General features: G+C 45.1%; 1 protein-coding gene across 1 annotated transcript in view; it reads right to left on the bottom strand.

Moving 5' to 3' along the window:
* LOC118390101 (UV radiation resistance-associated gene protein-like) overlaps positions 1–12,165 on the bottom strand; it is a 137,055-nt gene that overhangs the window by 58,015 nt on the left and 66,875 nt on the right. The window contains exon 13 of the mRNA XM_035780325.2: positions 5,223–5,298. Coding sequence (XP_035636218.1) covers positions 5,223–5,298 — 76 coding nt within the window. The remainder of the gene's footprint in view (positions 1–5,222; positions 5,299–12,165) is intronic.

Genomic DNA, 12,165 nt, shown 5'->3' with positions numbered 1-12,165 from the left:
GGAGGACAGGTAGTTTGCCCCCGGTGATGCGTTGTGCAGACCGCACCACCCTCTGGAGAGCCTTGTGGTTGAGGGCTGTGCAGTTCCAGCCTGTGATATAGCCCGACAGGATGCTCTCGTGCATCTGTAGAAGTTTGTCAGGGTTTTCGGTGACAAGCCAAATTTCTGAAGAGGCGTTGTTGCACCTTCACCACACTGTCTGTGTGGGTGGACGATTTTAATTTGTCCGTGATGTGTACGCTGAGGAACTTAAAACTTTCCACCTTCTCCACTACTGTCCTGTCGATGTGGATAGGGGGGTGCTCCCTCGGCTGTTTCCTGAAGCCCCCGATCATCTCCTTTGTTTTGTTGACGTCGAGTCAGAGGTCGTTTTCCTGACACCACACTCCGAGTGCCTTCACCTCCATGTAGGCAGTCTCGTCGTTGGTAATCAAGCCCACTACAGTTGTCTTCTGTAATCTTGATGATTGAGTTGGAGGCGTGCATGGCCACGCAGTCGTGGGTGAACAGGGAGTACAGGAGGGGGCTGAGCCCACATCCTTGTGGGGCCTCAGTGTTGAGGGTCAGGGAAATGGCAATGTTGTTTCCTACCTTCACCACCTGGTGGGCGGCCTGTCAAAGTCCAGGACCCATTTGCACAGGGTGGGGTTGAGACCCAGGGCCTCCAGCTTGATGATAAGGTTGGAGGGTACTATGGTGTTGAATGCTGAGCTGTAGTCAATAAACAGCAATCTTACATAGGTTTTCCTCTTGTCCAGATGGGATAGGGCAGTGTGCAGTGTGATGGCGATTGCGTCGACTTTGGACCTGTTGGGGCGGTATGCAAACTGAAGTGGATCTAGGGTGGCAGGTAAGGTGGAGGTAATATGATCCTTGACTAGTCTCTCAAAGCACTTCATGATGACAAAAGTGAGTGCTACGGGACGGTAGTCATTTAGTTCAGTTCTTTTTGCCTTCTTGGGAACAGGAACAATGTTAGCCATCTTGAAGCATGTGGCGACAGCAGACTGGGATAGGGAGCGATTGAATATGTCCATAAACACACCAGCCAGCTGGTCTGCACATGCTCTGAGGACGTGGCTATGGATGCCGTCTGAGCCAGCAGCCTAGTGGGGGTTAACACATTTAAATGTCGGCCATGGAGAAGGAGAGGGGGCTGCAGTCCTTGTTAGTGGGCAACAACGGTGGCACTGTATTATCCTCAAAGCGGGCAAAGACGGTGTTTAGTTTGTCTGGAAGTGTGACGAAGGTGTCCGTGACGTGGCTGGTTTCTTTTTGTAGTCCGTGGTTGCCTGTAGACTCTGCCACATGTCTTGTGTCTGAGCCGTTGAATTGCGACTCCACTTTGTCCCTATATCGACATTTCGCTTGTTTGTTAGCCTTGGAGGGAATAACTACATTTTTTATATTCAGCCATATTCCCATACCTCTTTCCATGGTTAAATGATGTGGTTCGCACTTTCAGTTTTGTGTGAATGCCGCCATCCATCTACGGTTTGAACACTGTTCACTTTAATCAAGTTCACCCACTTTATATGTATATACTGTATTCTCATCAAGGCTCATCCTATATAACTACTGCTGTACACACCTTTTCTATTCATATACTCTCTATACGCACACTATGTATATATATTTATATTCCAGTCTCTGACATTGCTTGTTCTGATATTTTTTTATAAAAAAAAATGTATTATGTGTGTATTGTTTTTTATTGCCAGGTATTACTGTACTGTTGGAGCTAGAAACAAAAGCAGTTTTTCGCTGCACTTGCTAATCTGTGTAGGCAACTGTCTTGTCAGACAAAGGAAGCTGAAAGGGAGCCCTTATTGACACCTGACACTCGATGCACCCCACTACACACAAACACACACCCTGCCCTCCTGACATAAAAACAACATATTCCCAGACTGCCACTTCAAAGCTGTCCCTCCTGCTGCGCCCTGATCCCGTTGCCATATCACTTTCTACGCCAGCCAACTTAATAAAAGATGGAAGTATAATAAAGAAAATATTTAAACTAAAATCGGCCTAGATTGAACTTTCCATTCCTCTCAAAAATGTTACAAAAAGCTGTTGCGCAGCAACTCACTGCCTTCCTGAAGACAAACAATGTATACGAAATGATTCAGTCTGGTTTTAGACCCCATCATAGCACTGAGACTGCACTTGTGAAGGTGGTAAAGGACCTTTTAATGGCGTCAGACCGAGGCTCTGCATCTATCCTTGTGCTCCTAGACCGATCACCACATTATTTTGGAGAAATTGGAAACCTAAATTGGTCTACACGAACAAGTTCTGGCCTGGTTTAGATCTTATCTGTCAGAAAGATATCAGTTTGTCTCTGTGAATGGTTTGACAAATCAACTGTATATGTCGGTGTTCCTCAAGGTTCTGTTTTAGGAACACTATTGTTTTCACTCTAGATTTTACCTCTTAGGATGTCATTCGAAAACATAATGTTAACTTTCACTGCTATGCGGATGACACACAGCTGTACATTTCAATGAAACATGGTGAAGCCCCAAAATTGCCCTCACTGGAAGCCTTTGTTTCAGACATAAGGAAGTGGATGGCTGCAAACTTTCTACTTTTAAACGCGGACAAAACAGAGATGCTTGTTCTAGGTCCCAAGAAACAAAGACATCTTCTGTTGAATCTGACAATTAATCTTGATGGTTGTATAGTCGTCTCAAATAAAACTGAAGGACCTCGGTGTTGCTCTGGACCCTGATCTCTCTTTTGAAGAACATATCAAGACTGTTTCAAGGACAGCTTTTTTCCATCTACGTAACATTGCAAAAATCAGAAACCTTCTGTCCAAAAATGAATCCATGCTTTTGTTACTTCTAGGTTAGACTGCTGTAATGCTCTACATTCCGGCTACCCAGATAAAGCACAAAATAAACTTCAGTTAGTGCTAAATACAGCTGCTAGAATCTTGACTAGAACCAAACAATACTCCAGTGCTAGCCTTCAAGGTTTGCCGTACATACCTACACGTACGCTACGGTCACAAAACGCAGGCCTCCTAATTGTCGCTAGAATTTCTAAGCAAACAGCTAGAGGCAGGGCTTTCTCCTATAGAGTTCCATTTTTATGGAATGGTCTGCCTACCCATGTGAGAGACGCAGAATCGGTCTCAACCTTTAAGTCTTTACTGAAGACTCATCTCTTCAGTAAGTCATATGATTGAGTGTAGTCTGGCCCAGGAGTGTGAAGGTGAACGGAAAGGCTCAGAATGGCTCTGGAGCAACGAACCGCCCTTGCTGTCTCTGCCTGGCTATTTCCCCTCTTTCCACTGGGATTCTCTGCCTCTAACCCTATTACAGGGGCTGAGTCACTGGCTTACTGGTGCTCTTCCATGCTGTCCATAGGAGGGGTGTGTCACTTGAGTGGGTTGAGTCACTGACGTGATCTATCTGTCTGGGTTGGCGCCCCCCCCTTGGGTTGTGCAGTGGCAGAGATCTTTGTGGGCTATACTCGGGCCTCGTCTCAGGATGGTAAGTTGGTGGTTGAAGATATCCCTCTAGTGGTGTGGGGGCTGTGCTTTGGCAAAGTGGGTGGGGTTATAACCTTCCAGTTTGGCCCCGTACGATATTATCCGATGGGGCCACAGTGTCTCCTTACCCCTCCTGTCTCAGCCTCCAGTATTTATACTGGAGTAGTTTATGTGTCGGGGGGCTAGGGTCAGTTTGTTATATCTGGAGTACTTCTCCTGTCTTATCCGGTCCACCTTGCCTAGTCACTTCACTCCTACCTATATGTACATATCTACCTCAATTACCTCGTACCCCTGCACATGGACTTGTTACTGGTACACCGTGTTTTTAGCCAAGTTACCATTACTCATTGCATTTATTTCTAGTGTTATAATTGAAAGATTGATTAATTGAAACCTATTTTTTTCCTCTCTCTGCATTGTTGGGAAGGGCCTGTAAGGAAGCATTTCACTGTTAGTCTACACCTGTTGTTTCCAAAGCATGTGACAAATTTGATTTTGAGATACTGGACTGAGAAAAACGCATGACCTCACCATTATCTGGCTCGCCAACCACATATACATGCACGCACATATGTACCATCGTACAGTACGTACATACCATCGTACAGTACGTACATACCATCGTACAGTACATACTCCCAAACATACAGCACTGATATCCCTCCTTCGACATGACAGTTACTGCAGTACATTAATATCAATCAAATCATGCAATCCTCAACCCTTTTTTTCCAGGCTAGTATTTTAACTCTAAACATGGCGGAGAAGCAGAAGAGAGAATATTTAGGGCAACTCACCACAGAAAAAGATCACCAGGCTATAACTCTAAAAATCCCTGGAAATATATGAACCTTTCATGTAGAATGTAAATCATAAAAATACATCAAACATACCGTGAAAAAAGTTTTGTTGCATAAAGCACATACTCTAGAATTTTCACAACATAAAACACTATTTACCCGGGATCCACACATATATATGTCCAAAATAAAGAGTACTGCTGATGAAGGTCATAACGTGCACCCTTTACCACTCTCCTTGGGGATTTTCAGGCTTATTTTAATTTGCTGTCTAAAGTTTTCCCCCACATCTCTTTCTCTTTTGTTGTTGGACAAAGGATGGCAGCAGTTTGGATGGCAGCTAGCTAGCAGGTTACGTCAAAGACCAAACCTCCTAAAATGCAGTCATTTGAACCCAGCCACCTGTTGGAGTTAATTGCCCTGCCTAATAAATACACTGGAGAGATTCGAATTCCTTCATTCCACATTCTCACTGCTGGCTTGAGAAAGAGACAACGACAGGGAATGGAATGCAAATGTATATATTTGGTGCTAAATGATTGAGGGAGGGGACTCACACAGGTCAACACATTAGATTCACTTTCATCAGCCTCAGACAGGGCAAGAGTTTGGCCCCTTTTCCAGAGAAGAGAAGAGTGAGTGAGTGTCTGCATGCATCCCAGTTTTTCCATATGTTTATTGAGAGTTTCCAGGCCATTCAAAGGGATAGGAACACAGGAACAAGGCTCCAGTACAGATGGACATGATTGAGCCATCCAAAACATGTGTAACAACCTGTAGACCAGTGCAAACTCTAAGGCTGTTTCCCCACACAAGAACCTTTCAGTGCCATCAGACCACCTGGCATGTTTGTCACATCTTACCCGGGAAATAGTTGGTATGTGTCTGACAGATATGTGAGTGGTCCATGGTCTTACCTGGGCGATGTTCTTGTTGATCAGGTAGACTCCATATTCAAACTGAAAGCGTTCTCCTCGAGGGTACAGGGGGAATCTGTGAGATCAGGGGAAGAGAGGAAGAGGTGATGAGTGTACAGTACTGGAGCAGGTGGTTCACATTAGATTGTATTCTGTTGGTTTAACTTTGTGAGATTCACCAACTAGACTTCTGAGCACTGTGAAGTGAATTCCTTCCCTGTTGACACTGCCATGTATTACTACAGTCCGGACCTGGCAGGGTACAGTTTGGATAGAACACTTCAGCAGAAGCCGAGTGAATATAGTCACATTCACATACGGACCGCTCTCCTCCCACCCCAACCCTCACCGTCCAGGCTGCATACTGTAGGCCCATCAAACAGCCTGCCCACCTGCTTCTACATTACAGGGAACAAAGACAGACCGACAGATGGAGAGGCTCAGTGCAATTCCATTGAGCTTTCAGGTGCCAGTCAGATGTCTAGGTAGCAGGGCAGGCAGAAACACAGTGCTGAAAACCCCTGGATTGTTTATGTGGAGATATTGGAGGGATGGCCTCAGGCCGAGCCTGCTGACACCATTAGTGACAACAACACTCTCCTCTCATTCCATTATGGCTAAAGTCAGCCTCATCCCCCATGAAGAACAGTTCCTGTCATTATGTGCTTGTCTGCAACCAACTGAGAGGATGTACTGAGAGACACGCCCAGGGCAGTCTTACTCTGCTCGCTCGCTCACACACACACACCACACACACACACACACAACCACACACTAACCCTGTACAACAACTGACTTATCTTCTGCTGTCAGGCTCAGCAGTCAGTCTGGGCAGGAGGTGTGAGCGAACATCCGGCCCTCTTCCCTCCCCTCATCCATATCTCATTCCTGTCAGGGGCCATGGCTGTGCCCCGTGGGGCATGTTATACTGTTAATCCTTTGTTAGAGGAGACATGCCCTCTCCCCTCTAACTCTGACCCTCAGATGCCGGAGAATCAGTGCCGAGGAGCGCAGGGCGAGAATCGGGAAGCCCTCCTTATCACGCCACATCACTGTTACAGGGCAAGGTGCATGAGGTACTGACGGTAGCCCTAACAGAGCTGCCGTAGCTAGACTATATCTAATGCTTTAACGCTTTAGTACACACTGAAGTCTAGTCCTTATCGTCTGTCCAACCATACACACAATAAATGACATTTCTTGTGAGGTGCATTACATAGAAACTCTTCACCAAACAAAGTAGACACATATTAGACACTGTTCGTTTGACAGATAGCCGCACAGCCGGAGACACTTGTTCTACTCCTACATACTCTGACTAGTCAAACCCCAGAGGAAGCTACGTGCCAGTGGTAATATCTCATGACCAGGAAATAACTAACAGAGGGAGAAATAACATCACACACACACACTGTCATAGCAGGCATTCCAACAATCACATTCTCCTGACAACATATGATTAGTTTGCTGATGAGACGGACAGAGAGAGGCTGACACGCGCACACACACAGAAAAGCAAAGGCACCCATGAACACACACACACACACACACACACAGTTTGCCATCACGGGGAGGTGATTAATGAGTGCTGTCCAGTGGGTCTGAAATCACATTGAAGGGACTCCGGTTCACCAAATACCAGGAATTCCTCTAATACATCCAGTAAAGTGAAATATATTATAACACACCAGCAGGGGGGAGGGGAAGAGGAAGTCAGAGTTGCCAAAGTGTGGGGGGGGGATATAGGGAAGTAGAAAGAGCAGTTAGAGAAGAGACAGACAGCAGTCAGAGAAGAGACAGAGAGCAGTCAGAGAAGAGACAGAGAGCAGTCAGAGAAGAGACAGAGAGCAGTTAGAGAAGAGACAGAGAGCAGTTAGAGAAGAGACAGAGAGCAGTTAGAGAAGAGACAGAGAGCAGTTAGAGAAGAGACAGAGAGCAGTTAGAGAAGAGACAGAGAGCAGTTAGAGAAGAGACAGAGAGCAGTTAGAGAAGAGACAGAGAGCAGTTAGTGAAGAGACAGAGAGCAGTTAGTGAAGGGACAGAGAGCAGTTAGAGAAGAGACAGAGAGCAGTTAGAGAAGAGACAGAGAGCAGTTAGAGAAGAGACAGAGAGCAGTTAGAGAAGAGACAGAGAGCAGTTAGAGAAGGGACAGAGAGCAGTTAGAGAAGGGACAGAGAGCAGTTCGAGAAGGGACAGAGAGCAGTTCGAGAAGGGACAGAGAGCAGTTCGAGAAGGGACAGAGTTGGAGAATAGAGAGAGAAAGAAGAGCCACGGGATGGAGAGAGAAGGAGAGGGAAGGGAAGAAAGAGAGAGAAAAGAGGGGAGGTGGAGTGGAAAGCAGTGATTTTTATCACTGGGCCGGTCTTGTCTTGGAATCTGTGATAAAACAATCTGTTACACAAGCGGGATGAAGTGGATCACCATCAGCCTTGGAGCAGCTCTCCAGCTCTCCATCCATCCACAGGCCAGATCACACACACACATCCCCTTTCTTGGTTCAATTATAATTCCTCTCTCATCAGACAAACGCACACAGACATGCACACACACACATGCATGCATACACAAATGTATGCGCACACACGCACACAGCCACCCACCACAGGTTTCCTTTCCTTCATTAAAACAGATCTATTGCTACCATGTCCCGACCCTCTAACACACCCCTCCTCTGGCAGCTCTGTTGAACGTCATCTCTTTGCACATGGAAAACTAAATATGACACGAACAGGCACCATGACCAACACTGTCTTTGACATCTACCTAAAAAAAATGCAAAACTATATATACAGTGGGGCAAAAAAGTATTTAGTCAGCCACCAATTGTGCAAGTTCTCCCACTTAAAAAAGATGAGGCCTGTAATTTTCATCATAGGTACACTTCAACTATGACAGACAAAATGAGAAGAAAAAAAATCCAGAAAAACACATTGTAGGATTTTTTATGAATTTATATGCAAATTATGGTGGAAAATAAGTATTTGGTCACCTACAAACAAGCAAGAATTCTGGCTCTCACAGACCTGTAACTTCTTCTTTAAAAGGCTCCTCTGTCCTCCACTCGTTACCTGTATTAATGGCATCTGTTTGAACTTCTTATCAGAATAAAAGACACCTGTCCACAACCTCAAACAGTCACACTCCAAACTCCACTATGGCCAAGACCAAAGAGCTGTCAAAGGACACCAGAAACAAAATTGTAGACCTGCACCAGGCTGGGAAGACTGAATCTGCAATAGGTAAGCAGCTTGGTTTGAAGAAATCAACTGTGGGAGCAATTATTAGGAAATGGAAGACATACAAGACCACTGATAATCTCCCTCGATCTGGGGCTCCACACAAGATCTCACCCCGTGGGGTCAAAATGATCACAAAAACGGTGAGCAAAAATCCCAGAACCGCACGGGGGGACCTAGTGAATGACCTGCAGAGAGCTGGGACCAAAGTAACATAGCCTACCATCAGTAACACACTACGCCGCCAGGGACTTAAATCCTGCAGTGCCAGACGTGTCCCCCTGCTTAAGCCAGTACATGTCCAGGCCCGTCTGAAATTTGCTAGAGAGCATTTGGATGATCCAGAAGAAGATTGTGAGAATGTCATATGGTCAGATCAAACCAAAATATAATTTTGGTAAAAACTCAACTCGTCGTGTTTGGAGGACAAAGAATGCTGAGTTGCATCCAAAGAACACCATACCTACTGTGAAGCATGGGGGTGGAAACATCATGCTCTGGGGCTGTTTTTCTGCAAAGGGACCAGGACGACAGATCCGTGTAAAGGAAAGAATGAATGGGGCCATGTATCGTGAGCTTTTGAGTGAAAACTTCCTTCCATCAGCAAGGGCATTGAAGATGAAACGTGGCTGGGTCTTTCAGCATGACAATGATCCCAAACACACCGCTCGGGCAACGAAGGAGTGGCTTCGTAAGAAGCATTTCAAGGTCCTGGAGTGGCCTAGCCAGTCTCCAGATCTCAACCCCATAGAAAATCTTTTGGAGGGAGTTGAAAGTCTGTGTTGCCCAGCAACAGCCCCAAAACATCACTGCTCTAGAGGAGATCTACATGGAGGAATGGGCCAAAATACCAGCAACAGTGTGTGAAAACCTTGTTGTCATTGCCAACAAAGGGTATATAACAAAGTATTGAGATAAACTTTTGTTATTGACCAAATACTTATTTTCCACCATTATTTGCAAATAAATTCATTAAAAATCCTACAATGTGATTTTCTGGATTTTTTTCCCTCATTTTGTCTGTCATAGTTGAAGTGTACCTATGACGATAATTACAGGCCTCTCTCATTTTTTAAGTGGGAGAACTTGCACAATTGGTGGCTGACTAAATACCCTTTTGCCCCACTGCATATGTTTTGCTTAATGAGATAAACCTGAACTGTCAAGGAGCCTAAAACAGAAACAGCCAGTGGAAAACAGTAAAAGTAAAACCCCTCTATCTCACACGCCAGTAGAGCCCTAGATGTCGGCATGCAGATGGACGGGTAGAGGAGATCTGTAATTAATAAGAAGAGAGGCGTGGGGAACTCCTCTCTTCTAACGGAAAACTCCTTCTCTTTATGGGGTTAGAGTATTTACACAGCCCTCCGGCTAATCAACCCGGCCAGTCAGGCCTCTACTGCAGGCAGGTCCAGGCTCCCTCACACACAACCATAAAATGTGATAGCAGGAGAGCCCATGCCTCTTCCGTTCTTTTATGTGTGTGTACAGTATCTCTTCCTCTCTCTTTCACTTCCCTTCAGTCTCTGTCTCGCTTCCTCCTTCCTGTTGATGTACAGTAGGTTGTTTATTCGAAGAGTCTATGTAATTGTTCTCTCTACACAGGAAGGACCAGCTGAAGACCACCAGTGTCTACGGAGTGTGGTCAATTTATGAGTGACAGTTAAGTGGCAGCATTCACATTTTACTGTAGGCTGGCTTTTTGAGAGGGGGATGGAGGAAAATGGAGGAAAAGCAGTCCAAAGACCAGGTTTTGTGTTGGACTTGGTAAGCTAAACTGGCTGGCTGGGGATTTTGTTAGTATGGCTATGTGGTGGTGAAGTCGATGATTGGACCAAGATGAGAGCTTAGATTCATTTTAAACCTTGACCCCTGACCTAACATGGTCATCTTCAGAATAGACTGACCTTTTAAGAGAACAAAACAGACTTTTACAGAACAGCAGGTTAATGAGTGCACCTTGCACATAGTGTGCATAATAGGGCACTTGCTTCTTTCCCCCCTAGGGACATTACATTGTACAAGCCTAAGTGCTGTAGGGTTGTAAAGGGTGATATTATAGCTGTGCTGCAGGTGGGTGGTCAGATAATTCAGACTTAATCTGGCCCTGAACAACGTTGAACTATTCACAGTGACTCAGTGGCCTGCTGTAATGTACACACAGCCTGTGATCCTTCCGCCACAGCACATCTGTCCCACCGAGAGCCTGTTTACATATAACTAATTAATATGCCAAATGTACAAAACAACAGCTCTGGTTCACATAGTGGAGTTGGGAGTTAGCCACCCGTAACCATTACTTACACTTAGCTATCCGTGGCTGGCAAAAAATCCCCAGAAGTTCCCCAGAATGTCTTTAATGTGCGATTTCAAACACACCAGAACCATAAATTACGTGAGGCCTGCTTTTTTAAAAACACCTGCCACCATGCAACTTTCACAGATAATGGCACCGGTTACTATATAAATCACAGGGAGTTGTAATTTCCAATATTGGAGAAATTATTACATTGAGCATCTGTCAGTGAATGCTATTTTAATGACTGCCACACTGCTCCACTTACAACTGGGGTAACTCTAACCGCAACGGCATCTTGGAGCGAAAGCACTGCTGTAAAAGTGTCTCCTGAGTGATGTGCCATCCGGTTGCCCGCTTGGTCACTCTGTCGTTTGGTCTGGTTTCATCATTAGACAGAGACGCTTTTAGACGATGCAGCAGCCAGTCTGTCGGTGGTGTTTTTTCTTCTTCCATTCTCCCTCTGCTTTCATCTCCCTCATTGTTTTAATTAGAACCAGAGAGCTGGACCCAGAGGACAGGGTCTGGCCAGCTCTCTATGGGGCTAGCTAGCTGCTCCCTCTCCCTCCCAAGGAGCGCCTCTTTATTTATCATGGGGTATCTAAACTTCCTCCCATGTGCAGCCTTTTAAAATGGTCCATTAAGTGCACGCTGACCTGAAGTGAAACGAACAGAGAACAGGGATTTAGAATTTGTGTTCCCAATCTTGTGGCAGGCCATCGCAGGCCGTACGGCTGACTGCTAACACAAGGTCTTAATGCGAGAGAGGAGAGAAAGAGATGGAGAGTGAGACCATGCCGCTATTGGCAGTAAGACGATACTAGTCAAGCCAACGGTTACCCAGCCATGAAAAAGCTGTGTAAAATATCATACACAGATGAACTGAGCCAGCTGAACCATTCCATTCAGTGAACGATCATAGCTATAACTTATTATTTTCTGTTATTTTCCGTGTTTTAAAGAACTAATTGATGTCGGTTACATTATTTGACTTCCATTTTGTTCTGTTTTTTTTCCTGTGTGCTCAATGCACACATCGCACAGTTTCTCTGGAAATAAATCCGATCCAGCCTAAACAGTGTAGTTTTGTGTAGTGATGTAGTCGGGAGTTGTAGTTTCCAACAGGCCAATATTCTTCATAGTTCAGCACATAAAATGTGGTAATTAACCACAATGACCACAATCCATTGCACATCTACTTGTCCAGTATGTGTTTCCTTTACACCTGCTACAGAAGAGGTGAAATAGAGAGCAGCTGTTGCTTCCCGAACTATCTCTACCTGAAAATACATTATCTAAGTGATTGATAGTTGTTATTCAGCAGTCATAAAGGTATGTATTATTTACTACTAAAATTGTGATTTTGTCAGACAGAAGCTCTATTAGAGATGAGATAACTTGGAATAAAATA

Source organism: Oncorhynchus keta, chromosome 11, assembly GCF_023373465.1.
Source record: "Oncorhynchus keta strain PuntledgeMale-10-30-2019 chromosome 11, Oket_V2, whole genome shotgun sequence".
NCBI classification, from domain to species: Eukaryota; Metazoa; Chordata; class Actinopteri; order Salmoniformes; family Salmonidae; genus Oncorhynchus; species Oncorhynchus keta.
This window is presented reverse-complemented; position numbering and strand designations above follow the sequence as displayed.